The sequence below is a fragment of the Anabrus simplex genome, chromosome 1 (assembly GCF_040414725.1).
Source record: "Anabrus simplex isolate iqAnaSimp1 chromosome 1, ASM4041472v1, whole genome shotgun sequence".
In the NCBI taxonomy this organism is placed as follows: domain Eukaryota; kingdom Metazoa; phylum Arthropoda; class Insecta; order Orthoptera; family Tettigoniidae; genus Anabrus; species Anabrus simplex.
Window position 1 is genome coordinate 481,963,531 of NC_090265.1, and position 27,843 is coordinate 481,991,373.

Here is a 27,843-nt window from a genome sequence, read left to right on the forward strand (position 1 = left end):
TGGGTTCCGCAGCTATCAGCTTGGTACCTGTAATACCGCCAGATAATTCAAGTACGGCATTTACTTAACGGAGGGGCATAGTTTCGCGCAATAATAGCGTTAAGTTATAAATTTCCTGTAAAAATGCGCGTTCGATTTTCCCGTATCAAGTTAAATTACGCGCTTGTCATTCAATCGGAGGTTCTCCGGAGGCACCGTTGAAAGCGCCCAGAGCCTCCGCTCCGTTAACAGCGCTAGGAAGGACTCGACGGTGGCCTTGAATATGGCACAGGACAAGTGACCGAGGGAGTGGGGGGGAGGAGGGAGTGGCATTGGTGTCAACAGCCATACAAATTCACTTTTCTGCAAGAACATACACATATTATATCTGTATATATATTTGGATTCACGAAAGCGTAATCTATTAGCCCGGCTCCTCGGATGAATGTCGGCGTAGTGACCTTCCATTCAGAGGAACACGGGTTCGATTCCTGGTCGCGTTGGTTATTTCAACTTTGTCTGATTGAATCTTCTGGGTGTTTATATTCATATTGATACATATCTTCATTTATATACAAAATATCGCACTACAAACCACAACAGAATAACACATCCTACATAAGGTTGGCGTCAGGAAAGGCATTCGTCCATAAAACTGGGGTAATTCCACACAAACTGCCGATCCCACGTAACTGCGAGAAGGCCAGGAAGAAGAAAGGCTACTCTATTCAAATAAAAACCAAAATGTGAATTTTTATAACAGGTTTTACTTATTCAGCGTATGACACATCTGTGGTACTAAGTCAGAACCCGATGTCAAAGAACTTGATTTTTCAGGGGGTGCTTTCAAAAGTTGCCGATCTCACTGAAATTCATGTTGTATTTCAATTATCTCTAAAAACAAATGTGGCATACATTTGTGAATGTAGTAAAAAAGAATGAACACGTTTTATTCTTTATTCAGCAATTTAGGGAACAAATCACTCCGTCACCTCAATATCTACAGACATGGACAAAAGTATTCACACCCCAACCCATCCGAAACAACATGCTTTATTGCTGGACCAATTCGGAGTACAGGTCAAAATTACAAACCCAAACGTATACCTTGTACAGCAGTATACATTAAAAAGCACAAAATAAACTGGAAGTAAATAACAGCACATACCAAAGCAACAAAATCGTACTCCATGACACTACTTGTCTGGACATACACATACCGTATCCCAGAAGAGTTGTGACGTACCCACTCGGCCACACTTGTGTGACAAAATTATAACGTGGCGGGTCACTTTAATATTAATATAAATAAATTATATCTCATTGTTTCTCCATAAACAATATCCCATGGGCGCCAGCCTTCAAGCTTATGGCTTGAAAACGAAAGTTGATAATTAATAATAATAATAATAATAATAATAATAATAATAATAATAATAATAATACGTAATGAGACTCAAAAAACTCTCAGGGGTGAGGTGACGGAACACAAATCATTAAGTACACTAACTTGGAATTTAAGGATCATTCATAATAATTTCAGAGAATACAAATTAAAACAGCTATTTATTAATATGAAAAACGTGACGTAGCGGCGTATTAACGAAATCTGAACTTACGGAAGCAAAAGAAAAATTAAATGAAATGAACTCTAAGAACATGAATTGTAACGCGTAGACTTGCAGTAATTTATGCCATTAGCTCACCATTTGTAGACTCTTATCTGGAAGCTAATGATTGATGATGGATCTCTCGTACCGGCTGCGTCATCTGTTGTTGGATTCCAGTCCTACTTTTGCTTTTCCTATCTTTAACACTTTCTACTGTACTCCTTACATAAAGTCGTAATGCGTCTTAATTTTAAATGCAAAACCACCATGGGTTATGTTCATGGAGAGAATACACTTGTATTCTTCCGTATTACGGAACAGTAGCGTAACTAAATTCATAATAAAAGCTCTCCTCCGCTATATTAGTCAAAACCGGTCTCCCGTTGACTACCTCTCGTCATTGAGATGACAGGCCCCAATGAGAGTAACTTTGGAGTAATATACTACTCAGATGCCAAGTGAACTAAGTTAAAATCTTCTCCGATGTGCAGGCGTAGAATCGTTGTAAGAGTGTCTTCCAAGAGTACGAGTACCAGTGTGAATCTGAATACGAGTAAGAGTAAGAATGTCCTCTCCAGCTCTTGTCTTCGAAGTATACAGTTTCAAAAGTCTCCCTCCATCAGCCATATCACATGGTCCAGTAAGATTCGAGGTCTCATCCCTTCTCCTATGTATTGCTGTGAATCAATCACGTTGCTTCATTACGTCCATTCGTATAGGCTGAACTTTCCCGCGAAATCAAAGCGTCAGGTAGCGAACTTCGAAAAGTCGGCGTTCATAATGTTTCAACTGTCTCTTCAGAAGGTGGAGAGGGTAAGGTCTCTCGTAGCCTTGATGACGTACTTTTCCTGGAAATGGGCTGAAATTAGCCTGCTGACTCTGGTCACCTCACAACGGCTATTGGAAAATTTACTGCAAGCTATTAATATGAATGATGTTGAAATACTTTACCCAATATGTGGTTCGTTCAGAATACGTTATAGTCGCGATACAAAGAAATGAAATGATGTGAAATGGATGATTAAAACCCTATATATATATACATATTAGTTTAAAAATGACCTATCAGTGATTAAATATATACATCTTATCAATTAATTATGTAGTTCAATGATTGAATACATGCAGTTATGTCCCAAACATCAACAGAGTTCACAAGTCAATGAAGAAACATATTACCAACTCGACCAGTAGCGCGTTTGTTTGCCTTTCCTGTATATTATTTATTTTCTTCTTTTTTGCTACGGGCTTTACGTCGCACCGACACAGATAGGTCTTATGGCGACGATGGGATAGGAAAGGCCTAGGAGTTGGAAGGAAGCGGCCGTGGCCTTAATTAAGGTACAGCCCCAGCATTTGCCTGGTGTGAAAATGGGAAACCACGGCAAACCATCTTCAGAGCTGCCGACAGTGGGATCGAACCCACGATCTCCCGGATGCAAGCTCACAGCCGCGCGCCTCTAGGCGCACGGCCAACTCGCCCGGTAATTATTTCTTTGAACCTGCTGGGCATTGAGAATACCAGTTTTGGTGTTAGTTCAGATGAAATGTTCCCCCATTCTTGTAGTAACTGTTTCAAGTGTGCTTTACTTTGTAATGGGGTGTTTTCTTAGTCTGGACTCCAATTCTCTCCATAGATGTTCGATGGGGTTGGTATCCGGCGATTGGGGAGGTGTTTTTAATGTGTGCGGCGTGTTGCAGAGTACCCACAAACGAACTACTTCCGCCGTATGTTTGGGGTCATTGACGTGTTGGAAGTAAAACTCATTAGCAATCCCAAGCTTTTCGGCGCTTTTGCGAACGTTTTCTTTCAGGATGTTCAAATATTGAAATCTGTCTATAGCCCCTCGGTAAATACCAACTCCCCGACACCTGAAGCAGCCATAGAGCCGCATACCATAACACCACCCCCACCGTGCTTCACTGTGGTAACGAGGTTCTGTTCATTGAGCTCTGTGTTAGGCCGTCTCCACACTAAAATGCCTCCATCACTTCGGAAAATATTAAATTTACTCTCATCTGTAAACATCACTGTCGACCAAAAAGCATTATCTTTCGCCACATATTCTTTTACAAATTGTAGTCTCTTCCGTCGATTCACTTTCGTTATGTGCGGTTTCTTTCTTGGGGCCCTAGATTGATACCCAGCACGTTGAAGGACCCTCCTTACTGTTTTGTGTGACACTGCATGATGGAAATATTCTGCCAGCTGCGATGCTATTGTGGAAGATGTAATGCGTGGTTGTTTTTTAATTGCGGTTACTATGAATCTTTCTTCTCATGTGGTCAGTTTCTTCGGACGTCCACTTCTTTTCTTGCTTATAAGAACATCCTGTCCTTTTAATCTTTGTATGGTGCTTTGCACAGTTGGTTTACTTCTTCTAATTATGTTTCCGATCTCGGAATACGATTTTCCTTGGTGGTGAAGGCGTAGAATAATCGTCTCTCTTCAGCAGACGTTTGCCTAGTTTTCTTCGCCATTGGACTAGTACCGTCTCTGACCAGCTGATCACTCCGTCTCTGTCTGCATCTACGACACAACTGATGCCGCGGAACAACACAGGTTTCTGTTTACTCGTTCCAACCCCATTTTTACACGTAAAGTATGAATACTTATGTCCAGATAAGTAGTGTCATGGAGTACGCATTTGTTGCTTTGTTATGTACTGTTATTTAGTTCCAGTTTATTTTGTAATTTTTAATGTACACTGCTGTACAAGGTATACGTTTGGGTTTGTAATTTTGACCTGTACTCCGTACTGGTCCAGCAATAAAGCATTTTGTATTGGATGGGTAGGGGTATGAATACTTTTGTCCATGTCTGCATGTACTGAACATATCGGAATATTTATAGGCCTACGTGCTCTTTGTCGCGAAATCTACCATACTGGCATTAATACCGAAAATTATATTTGTTTGACATATTGGGTTCTTCCTTACTACCATAGGTACAGTGCATATAAATAAAGTCAAATTGAAAGAAAAAAGAATTACAAAATGTTTAATGAAGGAAAAGGAGAGAATTCAGTGGGCTGTGATGCAGCAGCCTCACAGCTGAAAACCAAGATTCTTCAGTCAGTCAGCTTCCTCACTGGTGACACCAAGACGTATCTTTTGCCTCCATAAGAGCTGACAGGTCATTTGAAAGGGATATGGCTGATGGTCTGGGCGTCTTTCTTCAGCCACCGGCAGCTGACTTTTTAAGCCCCATTTCACCTCTTCGTCCCTGATTGGTTCGTACATGACAGTGAATCCTTGAACTTACCGTTCCATCGTTGGTCGTCTGCCTCGGCTACTTCGGTAGAACAATGTCGATTCTTGGATCCTGGGGTCGCTTCTGTTTTTTTTCTGTCGCTTCATTGACCAATCGATAGGGTTCAAAGGAGAGCATAACTACTTCAAATGAGGAGCAAAAGTGTGCTTACTAAAATATTTACTCAATGTAAATCACGATAATTACATTTACTTAATAGGCAAGAAAAATCAGTTAAATTTGTCACAACATGTTTTAACGCAGTCACAATGCATAACGTGAGTGGTAAAAGTATCTTGAAATTGCTTATATTATTGTCTTCCAAAGAATGAAAACGCAACGTAAGATTTGCGGATAGCCAAACTAGAAAAAGAATAGAAAACCTGAAAATCGGGCAACACTGATCCAAACGATAACAGAGTTAACACACACGATCCGTGGAAAATCTGACCTTCAACAAATAGAATTCCATATTTACATTTAATTAAGGTCAGTCGACTAACCTCTCGGATATTGGAACATCCCCCGAATGGATCCTTAATCGAACAAAATTGACTATCAGTTGCTTTGGATAGGTTGTGAAATATTACTTAAAACCATGGTGTTTATTGCAAGTTAATAGCAATTATCACAGCCAAAAATAAAATTGCACCCTGTATTGTCATCTCGTGACACCCTTAAGTTAGACTTTAGATGAATCCCGATGCTGAAACATGCATCACCTCAAACAGATGTTCAGAATGAACCAATAACACTTGATCCGGGAGGATCTTACGGTACATTGTTCTGAAAAAACAAAACTGCAAAATGCATGGAAACATTATGCGTTTAGAAGAAACGCCGAACACTGAAGTTAAATAAAAGTGATAAATCACTCGAAAAATTTTCTTACTAAACCAACTTTCAGGTTATGAAACAGTTACGTCGTTAAATTCGTTAAAATACAAGTCCGTAATATAAAACAAATACCATGAAGTCTTTCCAGTTCTATGTAACTACGACTACAATTACAATTTTGTCTACCCACACTTGTCCCATTAAATCAAGCTACAAGTGATCGGTAGATCAACGTCTCACCTAAATAATGCGAATAACGTAAAAAATGAAAATAAAATACACTGACTGACAGAGCAAATGCAACACCAAGAAGGAGTGGTCAGAACTTTATGCCAATTGCAGGGTAGACTGACGTCACTGAGGTATGCTCATGATGTGAAATGCGCCGCTGTGCTGCGCACGTAGCGAACGATAAATGGGACACGGTGTTGGCGAATGGCCCACTTCGTACCGTGATTTCTCAGCCGACAGTCATTGTAGAACGTGTTGTCGTGTGCCACAGGACACGTGTATAGCTAAGAATGCCAGGCCGCCGTCAACGGAGGCATTTCCAGCAGACAGACGACTTTACGAGGGGTATGGTGATCGGGCTGAGAAGGGCAGGTTGGTCGCTTCGTCAAATCGCAGCCGATACCCATAGGGATGTATCCACGGTGCAGCGCCTGTGGCGAAGATGGTTGGCGCAGGGACATGTGGCACGTGCGAGGGGTCCAGGCGCAGCCCGAGTGACGTCAGCACGCGAGGATCGGCGCATCCGCCGCCAAGCGGTGGCAGCCCCGCACGCCACGTCAACCGCCATTCTTCAGCATGTGCAAGACACCCTGGCTGTTCCAATATCGACCAGAACAATTTCCCGTCGATTGGTTGAAGGAGGCCTGCACTCCCGGCGTCCGCCCAGAAGACTACCATTGACTCCACAGCATAGACGTGCACGCCTGGCATGGTGCCGGGCTAGAGCGACTTGGATGAGGGAATGGCGGAACGTCGTGTTCTCCGATGAGTCACGCTTGTGTTCTGTCAGTGATAGTCGCCGCAGACGAGTGTGGCGTCGGCGTGGAGAAAGGTCAAATCCGGCAGTAACTGTGGAGCGCCCTACCGCTAGACAATGCGGCATCATGGTTTGGGGCGCTATTGCGTATGATTCCACGTCACCTCTAGTGCGTATTCAAGGCACGTTAAATGCCCACCGCTACGTGCAGCATGTGCTGCGGCCGGTGGCACTCCCGTACCTTCAGGGGCTGCCCAATGCTCTGTTTCAGCAGGATAATGCCCGCCCACACACTGCTCGCATCTCCCAACAGGCTCTACGAGGTGTACAGATGCTTCCGTGGCCAGCGTACTCTCCGGATCTCTCACCAATCGAACACGTGTGGGATCTCATTGGACGCCGTTTGCAAACTCTGCCCCAGCCTCGTACGGACGACCAACTGTGGCAAATGGTTGACAGAGAATGGAGAACCATCCCTCAGGACACCATCCGCACTCGTATTGACTCTGTACCTCGACGTGTTTCTGCGTGCATCGCCGCTCGCGGTGGTAATACATCCTACGGAGTCGATGCCGTGCGCATTGTGTAACCTGCATATCGGTTTGAAATAAACATCAATTATTCGTCCGTGCCGTCTCTGTTTTTTCCCCAACTTTCATCCCTTTCGAACCACTCCTTCTTGGTGTTGCATTTGCTCTGTCAGTCAGTGTATAATAACAGCTGACGAATCAAAACCGCATTCGTAGTGTAAATCCTACAAAAATCCTAACAGACCAAATATTCGAACAATAAATCTTGTAGTGAAGAGAAACAAACAGTTCATCGAAATTGAACGCGCGCGGCTATGTAGTAGGGATCAGTCTCCATTAGCCAGGTTTCTACGTGGGACAACCCTTACATTTATGCAGCTACTGATGCAACGCTATTATGGGAGCACCTTCCAGCTAATAAAGATTATGCCTAAACATGGCCTAAATAGTACCTGCTAATATCTTGTGTATCTGTATCCACTACTGCAGATACTAACATCGTTCAAGTCGATTCGCAAACATACCTAACCTATGACTTGGCCATGTACAGACGGCGTCCTAATCCTGTTATTGAGTCAACGTTACAGTGTCTACTCATCTCTAAATATAATTATAATACACGCGGAATCTCAAATCTATCGTTGAGCCAACGTTATGGTATCTACACATCACTCATACTGCTGGACAAAATCGAAACTTTACCACAATGTCCGGATATTTAAATCTGATTCTCGTTGAAATTCTAACACATGAAGTAAAATTCGCTACAGAAATGAACTCGAATCTGGAAATATTACCTGCGTCTCTTGCCTACGATAAAGCGTGAAATCGAAATTAAATAACAGGTCCTTACTACTTTGTAAAATTTTCGTCTCTCAACACAAATGGCTTTTGAGATTTCCCACTATGTCCCACACTTTCTTTTGGAAGTTTTCTGCTCGATATCAATATTGACGTAGGTTCGTCCTCTCGGACCACTGAATGCTGACTGTCTTGTCGTGGTATTTATGCATTCTCTAGAGACGATGTACACTGCATTATCTATCATTAACAATCGCTCCATTTGATGACCGCTGGACCGATTTCTTTGAGACTCACTCCAGAGATTCCGCCTATTTTTCCAATCACAATGCTGGTGTTCGCTGACTTATCCTGCTTCTTTCACGGGCGTAATTAATTAATTAATTCCGTGTACGATGCTTCCCACGTATTTCGACCGTATGTCCTTGACACGTAACTCCACTCTGCCTTCAGGCATGCTAATTTCTCTCTGAGCAGTATTAAATACATTTCCAGCCTGTGAAGTTAGCGTCATCAAATGTTTCCCAAAATTCTTAATTTTTTCTTCGCCAATGATAGTGTCGAAATCTCTCACAATGAGAGTTATTACATAGAATTTCATTAGTAAATACCCGAGGTCTTCCGAAATGTTCCGACCTCGTTCGATATTTTGTGGATCACCTCCTGCAGTTAGTTGACAAGCCACGGAACACGAGGTAAGCTTGCAATAAAACAACGGATGCGCGTTCTCTCTCTACATCTCGCAGTTGGCCCTATATAGCCGTACGGCGGTGCTTTCAGCAATGTCGAATTGTACGCTCAACAGGGTCAATTAAAATCACGGAAACTTTAGCCTTCTACTTTTTGATGGTGTGCCATTGTGGAGGTGCCTCAGGCTCCTTTTATAGTTACTTGTCTCATACCACATGTCACACGCTCAAAGTCAGGCATGTAGCGTATAACATTGGAAATGCCCATTCTATAGTTCTGATGACCAGTGTTGCCAACTTAGCGGATTTTCCGCTAAATTTGGCGGAATTAGAAGACTGTCAGCGGGGAAATATATCATTTAGCGGACAGCGGAATTTGAGATTTATTATAGCGGAATTTGTTTTATACATTTTACGTTTTTTTTTTTTTTCAAATTTGTACTCCAGCCTGTCTCCGAGCTATTCCGCATTTCTTGTCAGGAGCTAACAGTCACATGAGGGAAACATGTTATTGGGATCTGATGTTATGAGATCATGGTAACAAATTTGGAATGCATGGGGAGTGGGTACTTATCTCTTACTTGACGAATGACGACAGATAATAAAACTGTGAGAGAATAGCATTTATATTTATGCTATGAAGGAAGACCGTTTTATGCAGTGGCCTTTTCTGTGTGAGGCCCTTGAGCTAGGTGATTCCTAGTTTTCACCTGGCAGTAAAACGTCTACAAGTTTTAGCTCGCCGGCTCGCAGGCAGGGGTTAATCCCAGTGAAACTCACAGATCAGGTGAATGCAGACATTTACTTTTTTAAATTACTATTATTATTATTATTATTATTATTCATTTTTATTGCTCATTATTTGAGATCGGATTTCTTGGCGGAATTTTAGCGGATTTTGAAAATATAAGTTGGCAACGCTGCTGATGACAGTAAAGCGAGTACCGGTATCGCCATATGATTTGCAGAAGCAGCGTTATCTGTGCTAAGATCTCATTCCAAGAAACATCTAAATCACAACAGACGATGGAACATCAATATACAGAGTTAAGCCTCATTCACAATGCAAACGTAAGCGTAAACTTAACGACGTAACGTAAACGTACAATTAACGGAAAATTTGTGGTATTCACAATGGAGGAACGTAACATTAACGTAGAGTACACAGCAACCAATCAAAGCACTGCCATGTTATTTAGCACGGAAGTCGAGTTTTGGGCTATCTTGCAGTTTTATATTTCAGTACCTCGATGGAATCAAACAACGTGGTAACGGAATTCATATTACTTGAAACATCTATTGCTTTGCTCCTGGGAGCTGTGTAGGCCTACGGTACCTGAAAAGGCGATCTAAACAACGGTGCAGAAAATGGGTTCATCCCTTGAATGAAAGAAGGTTATCTCAGGGCGATTTCGGTAATCTACTGTAAGAAATGACCCTCATCAGTTCGTTTTGGACATGCGGATGAAACCTGAACTGTTTGCCTTTCTTACGATTCGCTTCCCCTTTTCTAAGAAAAAGAAATGTAAGGTTCCTTTACCGACATCTATGACCCTATCTATCATCCCCCGATGAGATATTTGGATCTATTTGTTTGGATGCTATCGTTTTCGTAAACTAGTAGTCCGTCATAATGTTAAGAAATATACAGGGACACTGTTTTATTTATGACAGGGATTGTCTCGCCTGTTCGCCAGCGCTGCGAGCTTGTCTCCCCCCATTTACCGTCAGATTTCATTGCTACAAGATATTTATTTCCACCTATTATTTTTCGGTACAGCGTATTTCTAATTCTTTATCCTTCTATCATACATACACACAAAGATTATTTTGAAAGAGAAGTACCGGTACAAGTGTTTCTTCGAAAGAAGTCATTATATCGTGCACAACACACAATGTTTACCTCTGCTCTGATTGGCTGGTTCTTAAAGTTAACATAAAATTAACCGCAAGAGCTTGGAGTTTGCAATCCCTTAATTTTACGGACTCGCAGTTAAGTTTACGTCGGCGCGTTGTGAATGGTTCTATTAGATAAGATGTCCGCTAACTGCTAAGTTAACGTTAATTTTAAGTTTACGTTACGTTGCGTTTGCATTGTGAATGGGGCTTTATTCAGCTATGATGTCCAACTCATAACTCATGAACTGTTGAAGATATGAACATTCTGCTTTCACTCTTAGCAGTGTTACCAAGGGGTTAATCAGACCTGAAGTATTTATCCAAGGTGTAAGATCTTCTACGATAATTGTACTCACTTTATTTTAAACAAAACTATGCTCTTTTCTACACGTAGCCTTAAACTTACAAACATTGAGAATTCAGCGCCGTGATTATTTTAAAAATCGGAGTACTTCTCAAGAAAATACATATTCAAACGTGCTTCATTTCCCAGCTAGATTCGCGCTACATGCAGATAGTCGCAAAAATATCGGGAAATAACGGTCAGTAGTGGAAATGTAGCAAGCAATTCCAAGTTATAACTAATACTTAGTTATCTTTTATGTGAGAACTAGCAAGATACCCGTGCTTCGCTACGGTATTATATTGGAATTTATAATTGAATGCTTATTGTTTTATATATAATCAGCCGAAATTCGCGATCTGACTGGTTTTCTGAGAGAATCCGCCAAATTTTGCGATCTGACTTGTTTTCTAATAGATTACGGCAAGTTTCCTCCCATTTTTCAATCTTTCTTTCCAGGAATCGATTTCGTACTTCCCGTGCTAGGTCCAGGTATTCCACCCGGTCAGTTGGGTCCCTAAATCTTTGCCATCTTTTCCTATAAGCATTTTTAATATGGATCAAATCCTTGAGGAGATCCGGCGTGGTTTCGTCTTGGGTGCCTTGGCGGTACTGAACCCGCGGCCGGACTGCATTCTTAGTCATTACCCGTCCAGGACCCGTTTCCAGCGCGGTCCGCACATTTGGCGACGGTCCAGAACATTATTATTATTATTATTATTATTATTATTATTATTATTATTATTATTATTATTATTATAGATGTTCTGGACCCCATAGCAAGATGCAAGACCGCTACTTGGCGGTAAATTACATCTGCTGCCATTGTCATTGTTGACATTGTGACCAGCACCATTGTCGCGCGTAGGCAAGTGTGCGGGATTTCTGGCGATACGAATGACATACTTCCATGTATTATTGACCTTATTATAGAGGTGAACAATTGGATGGTCAATCTCATTCCTATCGTTTATTTCAAAGGTGTTTAAATTTTTATTTATATGCCAGGAGAATCTACTGTAATCTAAGAACGTTCTCCGAAGAAAAAGATGGCTTTTGAAAACGAACCCAGGAAAGATTAAAAATGATCGGTTTATGATCAGAATAAGTACATCGAAAATCTACAGCCTGTTTCCAGTCATTCGACAGGGTCAGGAATGGAATGAATAAAGCCCCCCATCTAGCGGCGACAATTGGAATTGTGCCGGCTGCCGAAGCCTGTCGCACTCCTCTGGGGCAATGGATAATGAATGACAAATGAAATGAAATGATATTGGACAGTGTGCTGGAATGAATGATGACAGGAAAAACCGGAGTATCCGGAGAAAATCTGTCTCGCCTCCGTTTTGTCCAGCACGAATGTCACGTGGAGTGACCGGGATTTGAACCACGGAACCGAGCTGTGAGAGGCCGGCGCGCTGCCACCTGAGCAACGGAGGCTCCTTATAAGTACATTATGAACAGTAAAATCGACTGGACTCACCTTTTACACCCCACCGCCGTCAAGTTTATTTATCCCCCCACCCCACCACCACAAAAAATTAAAAGAAGGCATGTTTCTTTATGTTTAACGGAGATTCCAAACACCAATGTTCACGTCTATTACCTTCAGCTTTGGGATATAAGTATCCCCATAAAAATAATTCACTTTATTTCACTCCTTTTCACACTCCCCCCCCCCCCAAGTGAATTTTCCGGCAAAAAAGTGTTTCTTTAATAATAAAGGATCTTCTAAATACCAATTATCACGACTCTAACTTCTTCAGTTTTTGATTTCTGTGTCCTCATGAAAGGAATTCAACTCCATTTTACTCCCGCCCCCCAAGATGATTTCTCCCCCAAAATGCGTTTTTCTTTGTTTTTAAAGGAGATACAAATACCAATTTTCACGTCTGTAACAACTTTAGTTTTTATTAGATGAAAGTATTCTCATACAATTAAGCCAATTAATTTTTCAATTCTTTCACCTCCCCCTCCACCCCCACTTCATTGGATTTTCCGAGAATACGTGTTTCTTTACTTTTAAAGCAGAGTCCAAATACTAAATTTCACGTCTGTAACATCTTCATTCTTGAGATATCAGTAGCCTAATTAAAATAATTCAACACCATTTTCAGACACTTTTACCCCACCCCCACCCCTTCCACCCAAGTGGTATTTCGGAAAACTAAAAATACACGTTTCTTGATTTTTAATAGAGATAAAAATACCATTTTTCACTTCTGTAACATGTTAAGTTTTTTTAGATATACAGTACAAATTCTCATTTTAAAATTTCACCCCCTTTTTAGTTCCCCTTAAGTGGAGTTTCCAAAAACAAATCACCTATGTTTCTTTACATTTACAGGAGATTCCAAATACCACTTTTTACGTCTGTAACATTTTAAGTTTCTCAGGTATTCCGTAGATATAATCTTTCAAAAAATTCACCCCAAATTGTCACTCCTGTTTAACCGCCATTAATTGGATTTTCCAAAAACAAAAAAACACGTGTTTCTTTACTTTTAAAAAAGATCCCATATACAAATTTTCAGTTCTGTAATTATCTTCAGTTTCTGAGATATACGTATCCTCATTAAAGGCATTCAACCCATTATTCACCCTTTTACACCCCTCCTATTGGGATTTACAGAACACAAAAAAATACGTGTTCCTTTAATTAAAAGGGGATTCTAAATATCAATTTTTACATGTGCAGACTTTTAAAGTTTTGAGATATAGATACAGACATTTTAAAAATTCACCCCCTATTACCCCCATTAATTGGATTTTCCAAAAACAAAAAAATACGTATTTCTTTATTTTTAAAGGAGATCCCAAACACCAACAAGGATTAACGTATTTTGTGTGCCTAATTGTAAATATATTCATGTAACATGCTTATATTTTGTGTTAGATTCTTTTGCATTGTTCACATCCTACAGCTGTTCATAGTGCAGAAATTAATTAGGAGTGGAGCAAGAAGCATACGCTAAGGGTAATAGAGTTCAAAAGGTTAATGATGATATATCCACAAAGACTCACACGAGATGCTGTCAGTTGGTACAATTATTTTTATTTACATGTATTTACAAATTAAACAAACCCATAATCTTAATCACTGTTGTAAAAAGAAAACACTCACGTCACAAACCGCCATTATAAAGCAACTGACTGTAATTTCAATATGGCGACTGCATCCATCGCATGTCACTCAACCAATCACTCTCCAACCTGTAACTAACTTCCAATAACTAACTTTTCGTCAATATCGTCTCCTTATATATATATATATACTGGCCAGGCTTTCAGAAAGATGCGTTACAAGAAAAAATATTTTGAAGATTCTAGAGTGTCTAAAACATAAGTTATAATGTATAGAACATTCTCAATCGTTCTCGTCTATTACTATTGTGGAAGTTACAGTGTGTTTCACAATTATGGATTACAATTTATATATACAGGCAAGAATAAATTATAATATTAATTTACATGTATTTACATTACTGAACTCATATGAATATTTATCTATAGCACATGTTTCAAGACATACCATCGCAAATAGCGCGATCATATCGTATGCACATATGATGTAATAATACTACTATTACTAAATGGATGCACATCACTTCATAGGCATACAAATAATAATAATAATAATAATAATAATAATAATAATAATAATAATAATAATAATAATAATCGTAAAATAATAATAATTCGAACTCGATATCTGCATTAGTTACCCATGGGTGAGAGAACATTTCTTTCAAGTTATACCTGTTATCGCACGTGGTCGCAAGTATAATGGGAGGGTGAAAAGGGGGGTGAATTTTTAAAATGAGTGTATCTATATCTCAAAATTTTGAAAGTTTACAGATGTAAAAATTGGTATTTAGTATCTTCATTAAAAATAAACACGCATTTTTTGTTTTCGGAAAATCCCAATAGGAGGGATGAAAAGGGGTGAAAAATGGGTTGAATGCCTTTAATGAGGATACATATATCTCAGAAACTGAAGATATTACAGACTATTCAATCATCGTTTGTTCCAGGCTCGAAATAGGTTGAGTGTACTCTAGGGATTTTAAACAACAACAACAACAATGGCGAGTTTTTCTTCAGCCTTTAAACGTGGAAACAAATCTTGCTGTTTACTTGTAAACGCCTATTGTGTTCTGGACAACACCGTTAGAGTCAGAAATGGTTTCGATTATGAAGACCCTGGCAGTGGCCGGGTATGAAGGTTTCAGACCAGGGCCAAGCTACGGAGAGTTCGGTATGTTAGTTCACAAACAGGATCAGTGCATTTTTTTGTAAATTGAATGAACAAGGAACCAAATAAAAAATAAGATCTAGCTTTCTTCAGATTGTCATTAGCTTCTTAAAACATACGGATGATACTCGTAGTGTGTGGTACTTTTCAAAACAGTTTTCTGGGTGGAGATCGGGTTTTCTCGAACATTTTTGCAGTAGTAAACTGTTTCATTTCTACCACCTTTTGCATATCTGTTAGTCTCGTCGGCAATTTGCTTGAATAACTCGTCACTAAAAATAAGTTGAAAAATCCGTAAGGTGTTGAGAGATTGTTCCTTCCTGATGCTTTGTATTCACAAATTGTTTCATTGAATGAGAATGCAGGTAAATCAGGATCGCCAGCTTTCCACTCGCGCCATGGGTATGGAGGAACATCACCACCTCCGGTTTCATTATCACTATCACTTTATTCACTTTCACTTACATTATTCACTAATAAATCCAAATATTCAATTCCGTGAGTGAAAACGAAGCAGAAGCCATGTTTACATTCAAACAACAATATCTGTGAACTTCCATAAACATCTGAAAATAACAGAGCTTAAAAAGTTACCACAGTTCCCGCGAACTATTGTAAATAGGAAAACGTGTTCTCTCAGAGACCGTTAGATAGCTCTACAATACCAGAATACGGAACAGTCGTCATACGAGCACTGAAAGTACGAGATAATGTCATGTCGAGTGGAGCTCGACAGCGGAGCGCAAGTTTAATATTTCAATGTCGAACCGCACTCGACATAGGAGTGCAAAAGGTTAATGTTTCTCCTTCTTTCTCTCCTAGTTTTCCCACAACTTGGAGGGGATGCCGTTGCGACCCGTGTGACGCATGTGGATTTGGCCCAGTTTTACGTCCAGATGTCCTTACTGACACCAAACATGTATGGTTTTCTTTTCTCTAGTGTTCGCACTAACTCAGGTGGGTTTTCAGCGACGATGGGATAGGAAAGCGCTAGGACTGGGAAATCAGCGACCATGCCCTTAATCAAAGTACAACCCCGTGTTTGTCTGGAGTGTAAATGTCAAACCAACTTCAGGGATACCGATGGTGGGGTTCGAACCTACCATCTCCAAAAGCAGCTAACAGCTACAGCGGACCGTACCGCGCAGCTAGTTGATTCGACCCTATGTGGTTTAATGTCATGTCAGGATATAATTGGGGACAAATCATGACGACCTCGCCTCACACCACTACTTTCCAGCGGCAGCTCGGTGTCTATTAGCGACTTATAGGATTTACTACCTCTACTGCAGCCAGAGTTGCCAAATCGACTCCTGCACTCTACACGAAGAAAGGGTAAATACTACAGAGAGTGAGGAAGAAAGTGGTTTGGCAGCCTCTCCAAAACAAACAAGGATCACTTAGAACTCGTTAACTCAGCAGGGTGCAGGGTGTGATGGACTACTGGTTTCCAGCTCGCTTCTAGGAACTGAGGCCGTCATGTTTTGTCCCCAACTATAATAATGTTGTCCTTTAGCAGGCGTCGCACGTTCATTTTTCCGTTACACGTTAACGTACAATACGAAACGTGTTTATAACAGTGTATTTATGGGCACTTTAGAGCCCCTTGGTAACATTACTGAAAGTGAAATCAGAATGTCAATATCTTTAACGGTTCACGAGTTGTTCGAGGTGGACATCTTCGGTGAATAGCCCTGAATACAGACTATTCAATCATCGTTTGATCCAGGCTCGAAATAGGTTGAGTGTACTCTAGGGATTTTAAACAACAACAACAACAACAACAACAACAACAATGGCGAGTTTTCCTTCAGCCTTTAAACGTGGAAACAAATCTTGCTGTTTACTTGTAAACGCCTGTTGTGTTCTGGACTACACCGTTAGAGTCAGAAATGGTTTCGATTATGAAGACCCTGGCAGTGGCCGGGTATGAAGGTTTCAGACCAGGGCTAAGCTACACAGAGTTCGATATGTCGAGTTCTTCAATAAAGGACAATTTCTCACAGTATTTCTTGGGTGCTGGTAGTGTGCCGTGGCAGAAATCAGTTTAAAACTATCATTATGTATTGTATGGTTTGCATTAGTTCACAAACAGGATCAGTGCATTTTTTTGTAAATTGAATGAACAAGGAACCAAATAAAAATAAGATCTAGCTTTCTTCAGATTGTCATTAGCTTCTTTTTTTTTTATGCTTTACGTCGCACCGACACAGATAGGTCTTATGGCGACGATGGGACAGGAAAGGCCTAGGAATGGGAAGGAAGCGTCCGTGGCCTTAATTAAGGTACAGCCCCAGCATTTGCCTGGTGTGAAAATGGGAAACCACGGAAAACCATCTTCAGGGCTGCCGACAGCGGGATTCGAACCTACCATCTCCCGAATACTAGACACTGGCCGCACTTAAACGACTGCAGCTATCAAGTTCGGTCATTAGCTTAAAAAACATACGGATGATACTCGTACGGATCTGTTTCCACGATTTGTTTCGCAGAATTGCGATTTTTATTCTCTATTTCCTGGGTTCCCTTCGCCAACCAGCGCCTAGGTATCAGTCAGATCCATTCTCCAAGTCAGCACTTTGTATAACTAACTACCGTACAGGATGAATTTTACCGCATGGCATGAAGCGTCAACTACAAACATTCCCATGGTATTGGTCCAACTCCCGTGGCCGCGACATGCTAGGTGTACCGGCCACACACCTGCCCTTGCCTGGCGGGAGAAAGTTACCGCTCGAGCCAGCAGGCAAATACAGCAATTACAAACATTTAAAAAATGCAGTGGGGTGCACTGAACCCCATCCACCCCAGCGCTTCTGGGGTAAAGAACTTTGTATCAGCATTTTCTGATTATTCCTTAGAACGCTTTCTATACATACATACATACACACATACTTCATTATAGACTTATGCCTTTCAGCGTTCAGTCCGCAAGCCTATGTGAATTTACTAAACGTCGCCACAATCCTCGATTTGCAACTAGCGTTGTGGCCTCATTTAGTTCTATACCTCTTATCTTTAAATCATTACAAACCGAGACTAACCATTGTCGTCTTGGTCTCTTACCCTCATAACAGAGTCCATTATTCTCCTAGGTAACCTATCCTCCTCCATTCGCCTCACATGAGCCCACCACCGAAGCTGGTTTATGCGTACAGCTTCATCCATCGAATTCATTCCTAAATTAGCCTCTACCTCCTCATTCCTAGTACCATCCTGCCATTGTTCCCACCTGTTTGTATCTGCAGTCATTCTTGCTACTTTCATGTCTGTTACTTGAACTTATGAATAAAATATCCTGAGTCCAGCGCTTTCTATAATGTTTAAAAAATTGCGAACATCTAAGACAGGCCAAGTACAGCTGTCTCGACAATCCTCTCGCACTATCGCAGTTCAGCTTCTCCAGCGAAGCTGGGTTTCCTTGCCGGCGCAAAAGAGAGCTACCCCAGCGAAATTTAAGTCGCTTGAGTGAAGCATGCACTTGGAACTTCCTTGTCCTGACAGCGAGGCGGAGCTGTGAGCACTCCCCGACAGCAATTTACGGCGACAGGCCAGCTAGCTTAGGAAAGGTAATGTTAGTTTTAATATTTGACACTAGAAGTCTTCAGCGCCACACACTAGAGACTGCAAGAAAAATATCAACATCTTAACAGTATAGCCACTTGCACATCGTCTTGCTAATAAAAATAGAGCCAGTATGTGAAATCAATTGTAATATAGAAGAATATATTTTAATCTTGGGTTCCGGCATGTATACAGTTTTTTAGAGCAATTCATTGATGGCACGTGTAGAATATGTGTTCCGATAGCCGCAAAAAAAAAAGTATTTAGGTTGCCCAGTATGAACACAGACTTAAGCGCGAAGTAAAAAAAAAAATCATTGTATTTGGTTGTCAGTGATGGTGTATATAGTGAAGTTTTGTAGTGTTCTTCTTGGATTATACATGAAGATTTTGTGAGCTCTGTGCCATTCTTCATTAATATAACGTGTGTTATACGTCGTGACGAGTATTTTCCTCGTTTGGGTTGATGCACGTACACATTGTATGCGAGTGAAACTATAAAACGTCAGCGACGGTAAAATACCAGTTACATTTTGCTGATTAGTTTAGATTAGGCTTTTTAAGTAAAAAACAAATCGTCCCAGTGGAATTTTTATGAAAACCATGACTGTACTATCACGAAGCGTCACCAGATTAAACTGTAAGTACTTTGTTTAAAATCTGCTATAGATTAAGTTATGATGGTGTCGTCACTGGCGTGGATATCGATTTAGAAATATGTGCGAGCGTGTGGTTGAAAATATTCTTGAAAGATCTTTCTCAAGTAGACTTTGCCCGAAACCTCTGAAGCAACGCTTTAAAAGTAGGGCGGTCGACGAAATGTGTAATGACATTATTTCTAAAGAAGAGGTAAATGCTGCAATAAAGGGAATTTCGGTGCACACGGCCCGCGGTTCCGATCACAGCACTGTACGGACGATTAATAACGGAACTGTCTATGAAATTATTTTGTTGATTGAAATTAGAATAACCGGCCCCGTGGTGTGGGGGTAGGGTACCTACCTTTTACCCAGAGGCCTTGAGTTCGATTCCCCCTGTGGGTGGGGGCGGTAGAATATCATCTGTCGTAAGAAGCGACTAAAAGGGGCTCCAGGGACTCTCAACTATGGAGCGTGGGTTGGCGACCACGGGGTCTTTATCTGAGTCCTGGCATTGTTTCCACTTGTGCCAGACTCCTCACCTTCATCTATCCTATCCTACATCCCTTGGTCAACTCCTGTTCTTTTCCGACCCCGACTGTATTAGAGCACTCGAGGCCGATTCCTTCCATTGTTTTCGCTCTGATTAGTGTTACATAGAAGATGGTTGCCTAGTTGTACTTCCTCTTAAAACAATCACCACCAACACCTCGGGTTCGATTCCCGGCCATATCAGGGATTTTAACCTGTATCTGAGGGCTGTTTCGAGGCCCACTCAGGAAAAGCACCACAATAGAGGAACTATCTGACAGATAGCTGCCCCGGTGTAGAAAGCCGAGAATAACGGCCAAGCTGACCACACGACACCTCAATCTGCAGGCCTTCGGGCTGAGCAGCGGTCGCCTGGTACGCCATAGCCCTTCGGGGGCTGTTGCGCCATGGGGTTCGGTTTGGTACTAGAATGCTGCAAACTGGCTTTGTAACGTTCGCTCTGAAAAGAGCCAGGAAAGTCCTTATTCACAAAGAAGGAGACGCTGATTGCCCAACTAACTGCCGTCCTATAACCATCTGTAGCATAATTCGACGAGTAATTGAAATAGTGCTAGACCAATGGTTTCTTCAGTGTACTAGTTGAAATCAGAAAAGCAGGGGATTCAACAAATCGCCAGGTACACATCTAAACATGTCAATATTAGTGGTGGCTTTGCGTTTCGCTTAAGTGAACAAACACGACGCCTGAGTAGTATTTTTAGATATTAGCACCTCTATCTATGGAGGACTCTCGATTCAACAGGTCTTCTCAATAAATTGATGAATCTCATTATGAATTTACAAGAAGATAAAAATAGTACGCAAATCGAAACACAAAACCAGAACACTGATCTCATACAATTTAAATGTAGTGTATTGAAAGGTTTTCCACTATCTCCTGCTCTGTATAATTTAGTAAAAGATCATATTCTTGAAGAATTACCTTAAGAATCCATAACTAGTCAATATGTCAACTAATCTAATCAAAGGAGAGTGAAAAATGACGATCATGAGCTTCGGAGCAGAGTCCTGCACAGCGGCCCAGCCCATGAGCTGCTTCAGCAATAGACGGCAATGGGCTTTGAAAGGCTCGGAAATACGAAGCCCGTAACTTGATCTCACGGGCCGGTCTGGGCAGCGCTAAGTTGTTCGTACGCGATGAGCCAAGGCCAACGCTGTGGTAGCGCTATGGGCTGACTGTTGTACTGCGTGTCGGCACAGTGAGTTACATTACAGTCGAGTGAAGACGATCAGGTTTGCTGTCGTTTTCTGTTTGACTTCCCCCTTTCATCGTTATCGGAAATGAATGTGGACTGTGTTTCCAAAATTTAAAAAAGCATGGCAAGGAAACGTGAAGGAAAAAATCAAGAAACTTGGCTTCTGAACCGGATCCTAACCTTAAAAGTCGTATTTGGTCGGTATTAAAGCCTGTAGTGACGGTGATGGGAAAAAACGTTAATTTTGTGTCCTGTACGATCTGCGGTGAACTTGATGTACACATTAAAGGGTCCGACTTCAATCCCATTCTGGTCAACGGAAGAAGTGAACTTAAGAGAAGAAGAGCATTTATGAACATACAGTCCCATATTATAAAGGAAAGTACGGACTGCAAAATAGGGTTATTGGTAGGAGCCCGGACAAATTCCTAAATTCTTATACCAGTTTGAACTTCATTAGGCATAGAAATAGCTGTTGACAAACGCAGCGGTAGCGGCCATCCACGGTTCATTATTAATTTTGAGAAATTATTTATACAGTAAATAGTATCGTTTGTTGCGTACTATTTGCTTCTTGGTTCCTTTTTTCTATTTAATATGTAAGATATTTTCATATTCCGTACTAATATGATTTACTAGACAGTAATGTTTATAACCTCTTAAGCAGTGATAAGCTGGATGTTGGAAAATGAAGTAGGCCAATACTTTGTCCATGGGGCAACCCTATAATTAGGGAACTTATAAAATTAAATAAAATTGTGGACCTAACACACCAAACACACTGCACCTGTGAAAAATGAGACATGTAAATATTGAGATTACATACATCATCTTGAATTTTCGAATGCCATAGAGGCCTGCAGTTCACATTTCATTCGACAACGTGGTAATCTGGTGTGAGAACGCAGTGCAGCAAACAAAGCTGCATCTCACACTACGAGCGTTGGAATCACAGTCAGCAATGCTGTACTGTATCAAGAACACCAAAACTAACGTCCAGCACATTACGGAACTGAAATGGAGTGTCCTCACTCGTATCCAAAGACTTCCTCACATAGCAATGTACAGACTGGTACTGTGATGCACTCAGCTGATTGTATATAAAAGAATAATAATTTCGTGTGGCTATTTCTAGCCGAGTGCAGCCCTTGTAAGGCAGATCCTCCTATGAGGGTGGGCGGCATCTGCCATGTGTAGGTAACTCCGTGTTATTGTGGTGGAGGATAGTGTTATGTGTGAGTTGCAGGGATGTTGGGGACAGGACAGACACCCAGGCCCCGGACCAATGGAATTAACCAATGCAGGTTAAAATTCCCGACCCGGCCGGAAATCGAACCCGGGACCCTCTGAACCCAAGGCCAGTAAGCTGACCATTCAGACGAGTCGGACATATAAAAGAATGAAACTTGAACATGAAGATACTGTCATGCAGGTTGACATCATTCTCATCAGGACGTATGTGCTCTTCCATGCATCAAGCAAATATTGTACTTTGTACTGGAAAGAAACAGTCGGCGAAAGGCTCACAGGAATGTAGTTTTACGTGAAATGAGTTTTGTGTGCAGATTTGCATCCTTGTATTCGAACGCTTTGATCGACAAACTATTGTCAGTCTGACAACGAATCCAGCAACAGAAACAGTGATCCCTTTAGTTCCGTTTCCAGTATTTTACACATCCAGGACAGTACAAGCGCTGTTGACATCTCACCATTGGTGGTGCAGTCATATTCTAAATTTGGAGTTTGGTAACGTTGCAGTGTGTCGGAAATACGTTTACCAAATTCGCCAACCGCTTCCTGATAGTAGCGAGGCTTCTTGACGTGGATATATGCACATGAATGGTGTAGTAACTTGGTATTGCCGTGAAGAATTTTTAAAATTTTTTTTTTTTTTTTTTTTTTTTTTGCTTTACGTCGCACCGACACAGATAGGTCTTATGGCGACGATGGAACAGGAAAGGGCTAGGAATGGGAAGGAAGCGGCCGTGGCCTTAATTAAGGTACAGCCCCAGCATTTGCCTGGTGTGAAAATGGGAAAACACGGAAAACCATTTTTCAGGGCTGCCGACAGTGGGGTCAGAACCTACTATCTCCCGAATACTGGATACTGGCCGCACTTAAACGACTGCAGCTACCGAGCTCGGTATTATTATTTTATCGCTGTTTCCACACCTATGGGGTCGCGGTTGAGAACTGCGTCGCACGAGTGAATTTGGCCCTGTTTTACGGCCGGATGCCCTTCATAACGCCAACCCTGTATAGAGGGGTGTAATCACTATCGGGTGTTTCTGTGGTGGTTGGTTGGATGGTGTTGTGTTGTCTGAATATGAAGAGGAGAGTATTGGGACAGACCAAAAAACACCTAGTACCAGAGCCAGAAGAATTTGAAGAGATTGAAATCTCCGACCCGGCCGGGAATCAAACCCGGGATACTCTGAATCGAAGGGCAGTATGCTTACCATTCAGCCAAGGTGTCGGATTATTATTATTATTATTATTATTATTATTATTATTATTATGAAAGAGTGGGTAGTAGATGCAACACTTTGAACAGCAGCATCAGTCATCTTTTTCTCGTCGTTGACAGTGTCGTCTTTGACGAGAGTTCATACTCAAATCTACTTAAGTCCGTTTCAAAACTACATCTCGGCATCGATCGGATTAGCAAGTGTAGGCCGTAACTTCGCGTACGAACTACAAGGCTTTGGTTCTTACGGCGAGTTTAAGAGCAACATCCGGCCTAGTAACGAACCTTATAATTTATAATCATGTGCGATGTTATTTTATAGTGGCGTTTGAACTGGTTCAGGAAGTACCTTGTGACTTTCAAACTGGGAATGTCCAGCAAGAGACCTTCTTTCGCCTACTTCTATAAATGTCAGCAGCGAATTGTGTGTCCTACGTCACGCGAATTTTAGAATTTGGTAGGTCTATATATAATATGCTAGTGAATTCGAACATTTTTGTACTCTAGTGTCCCGCCTCTCTCGAGGCCTTTACTATTTGCCTAGCTTTTCTCGGTGATGTCTTAAACAACAGTTTTCTTTGCAACCTTCAATATTGTCATAAATATCTTACATTGATTTTAAAAAAATGTTCGTGGATACGTTTCATTTCAATCTGGAAGGGAAGGGGCTGATAGTTCCTAGAAACTGATTACTATGTCGTGCGCTGGAATTCCCTGTATATCACTGTCTTCAGATAACGTGTCAGTTGTCTGCCCTTCCCACATAACAACGCAACCACGGACATGTCACCCCCAGGGCTGCCGATGGTGAGGCTCGAACCCACAATCTACCACTAGGTGGCAGGTTTTGGCCCTGTCCTTGCAGAGAATTAACATTGTCGAGATAGTTCCTCAGAGCATTAGTGCGTCCTCCCTGTTTTGTGTAATATTTATTCTTAAATATTATCGAGCAAGTGGCTCTGCGGTTTGGACTACATAGCTGTCAGCTTACATTCGGAAGATGGTGGGTTCGAGCCACGCAGCCAACTCGCTTTGATTTACTTATTAGTAGGTACTCATTCCAAAGCTGACAGCATTTAGCAACATTTCTAGCTGACCGTTACACTCCAATACAGTAGCCACTTTTTGTGAACATGTGTATACTATATGTCTGTGGTTCTAGTATATATAGTCTGGGTGTTCCCCGGATCGCCACCACACCACAGGAAGTATCTTATCCCGCATATTGCCAGTTCCGCTCAAGAGGCTGACAATTCGTTCATTTCTCTCTTAAATCGCTATTCACCACCACCATTACGTTCTCACGAACTTCGTAAATTATGGAGTGAAAGAAGAGGGTGGAAATGGCGGATGTTGAGTTGGGCCCATGGTCAGCTCGGAGTTGTATAAGTTACAAGAATGTTGGGGGCAGCACAAACACCTAGCCAACGGAATTAACCGTTTACGATTAAAATCCCTTGACCCAGCCTGGAATCGAACCCAGAGCTCTGAGAACAGAAACACTATTATCTACCACAATAACATATTCAGCAGATGGCACCCACACTCGCTGAAGGATCTACCTTTCAACGGTTGCACCTGGCTAGTAATGGCCACACGAAATGAATTAATGGCGGGGACTGATGAAATTCCTGATAGAAATATTTTAGGATCGAGTGACCACTGCTAGTTTGACAGGTTTTGAATTTTAGGCGGGGATTGATGAAATTACAGAAAGTAGAAATATTTTAGAATTGAGCCATCATAACTACTCTTTAAGTTATATTCTAGTATCTGGTGAGATGTGGTCGATTAGATGTCGTACCGTTAACAGTACGGTACAGCATGGGAATCATCATCATAAATTAACTACCGTACATTCTACCTTAAACCGGTTCCATTCTACGAGACAAACGAACTCAACCAGTGCCAACACAACTACTCATTTCCTAATCCAGAAGTACGTTGCAGCACGCTATAACCCTTCAGCTTTTCGCTCTGTATTGGCATAAAGCAGTCTGGAAGATTAGGTTGTGTCACTCACACTGCCTTTTCGCAGTACTCTTTTTGGTTTAATACCAGTGAGCAATTTGAGAAGGGCTATTCAGCTTCAGCACCCCTTCCCATCTTGGAAACCTCAACACAATATGCTTTTCCTTTAAACGGATTAAAATCCTACCAGAAGATACTGTCGAAGTTGAATTACCTTCCTTCGACCTCGGAACTAACAACAGTCCTATAGCATGTTATAGCTTCCTGTCTTAGTTTGAATCATTTCCATCATCCTCAACAGCACTGGCCAAACATCCGTAACGAGACTCAGTAACGGTACTAATGATCTGAGCAATGTGCCCGTCACCAGTTGTGTTTGTTCAGAGACCACATTGCAGATTAAGATGACTATTGTTTATCAGCCAGCTCCGCGGTGTAGGGATAGCGAGTCTCACTTTTACCCGAACGTCCCGGGTTCGATTCACGGCCAGATCGAGGATTTTTACCTGGATCTGAGAGGTGGTTCATTGTTCACCCAACCTACGTGAGAACACTTGAGAAGCTATTTCACCCCGGACTTAAAGGGCCAAACATCGCGTTTATCGCCCTTTCTTCTATAGAAACGTGTAATGCACTTCAAGAAATTAAATTATGAACTATAATACAAACATATCAATAGCACAGCATACAAAGCCATTTCAACACCAGAAAGCACACGGGTTTCATGATGAAAATTGCGTAAAATAACACATATATGTCAATATGTCCTTGAGAAAAAGCGAATCAAACCTAGCATTACAGAATAACAACTATCCACTCACCCATCAGGAGTAATAACAGTGGCATGCATTATATGAAACTCGACCGCCTAGGGACCTATGAATCAGGCCATACCTGGTATGGATATCCTGAGTCCCTTAGGTTTCAGCGGCTGGATGAGAGCTTCTGGTACTTCATAGTAGGGACTTTGAGCAACAACCGAGACGACGGCGCCAACCAGTACCACTACTGCACACCACATCTTGCGGACAACTGAGACAGAAGCACTTCCTTTCGGGCTGAAGTACACTGACTCGAGGAAGAGCTGCGCGCGACTGGCTAGTGACAACACTACTCGGTGACTCACACTTGCCAGTCTCCTAAGGCCAAGTTCTAAGAACACTACAAATCAGCAAACCAGTCTCGCTGCTTGTAAAATTAGGAATCAAATAACCTCGTATGTGCTGTCATTCATTATTTTCAGGCTAGGAAGTCTGAATGCGTTCAGCGTGGAGCGGAACTACTCCATTATACAGAAACAAGAATCATAAAGTATTTTTTAACCCAATGGTTTACATTTTACCATTTGTTATCTACTCGTGTCCGCCTCTGTGGTGTAGTGGTTAGCGTGATAAACTGTCACCTCCGGGGTCCCGGAACCTGGCTCTGTCACAAAATTTGAAAGGTGGTACGAAGGCTGGAACTGCGTCCACTCAGCCTCGGGAGGTCAACTGAGTAGAGGTGGATTCGCTTCCCACCCCAGCCATCCTCGAAGTAGTTTTCCGTGGTTTCCCACTTCTCCTCCAGGCAAATGCCGGGATGGTATCTAACTTAAGGCTACGGTCGTTTCCTTCCCTCTTCCTTGTCTATCCCTTCCAATCTTCCCATCCCCCCACAAAGCTCCTGTTCAGCATAGCAGGTAAGGCCTACTGGGCGAGATACTTGTCCTCCTCCCCAGTTTTATCTCCTACCCTAAAGTCTCGCACTTCAGGACACTGCCCTTGAGGCGGTAGAGTTGGGATCCGCCGCTGAGTCCGAGGGGAAAACCAACCCTGTGGAGGGTAAACAGTAAAAAAAAAAAAAAAAAAAAAAAAAAAACTGCAAGGGTAATAATTTCAGTTCGGTGATATCTCACCGTTTTTAGCAGCAAAGTTGATGAACATTGAAACTTCCTTGTAAAATAGTTCCCTAGTAAACTAGCAAATGACTTTAAAAAATTACGGCAGGATCCGGACCCCGATGCCTTTTTTCCGGACCTGCACGGATTATGTGATGTCAAGAGTAAGAAAGACAGAGAACAAATCTAGGTATCATTGGCGTATCCTGGAATCTCCACTGAGGCATGCAACTAGTAACCATGCAGTTAACACAATGTATTAAGTAAATTTCAATTCTACTCACCCTAATTGCATGTAGGTGAACTCGAGTCAAACAGTTTTACTGTAAGTTTCTGGATCGAACGTGCGTACACAATTCTTGTTTTCTGTTTTTAAATTTACGAGGGTCCGCCTCT

At 41.6% G+C, this 27,843-nt stretch overlaps 1 protein-coding gene across 1 annotated transcript in view; it reads right to left on the bottom strand.

Annotated features, from left to right (window-relative positions):
• Window positions 1-26,656, bottom strand: part of LOC136856981 (beta-1,3-glucan-binding protein 1) — a 175,052-nt gene extending 148,396 nt beyond the window's left edge. Inside the window, exon 1 of the mRNA XM_068225023.1 lies at window positions 26,466-26,656. Within this exon, the coding sequence (XP_068081124.1) occupies window positions 26,466-26,592 (127 nt within the window). The 5' untranslated portion in view covers window positions 26,593-26,656. The remainder of the gene's footprint in view (window positions 1-26,465) is intronic.
• Between the last annotated feature and the right edge of the window lie 1,187 nt (window positions 26,657-27,843).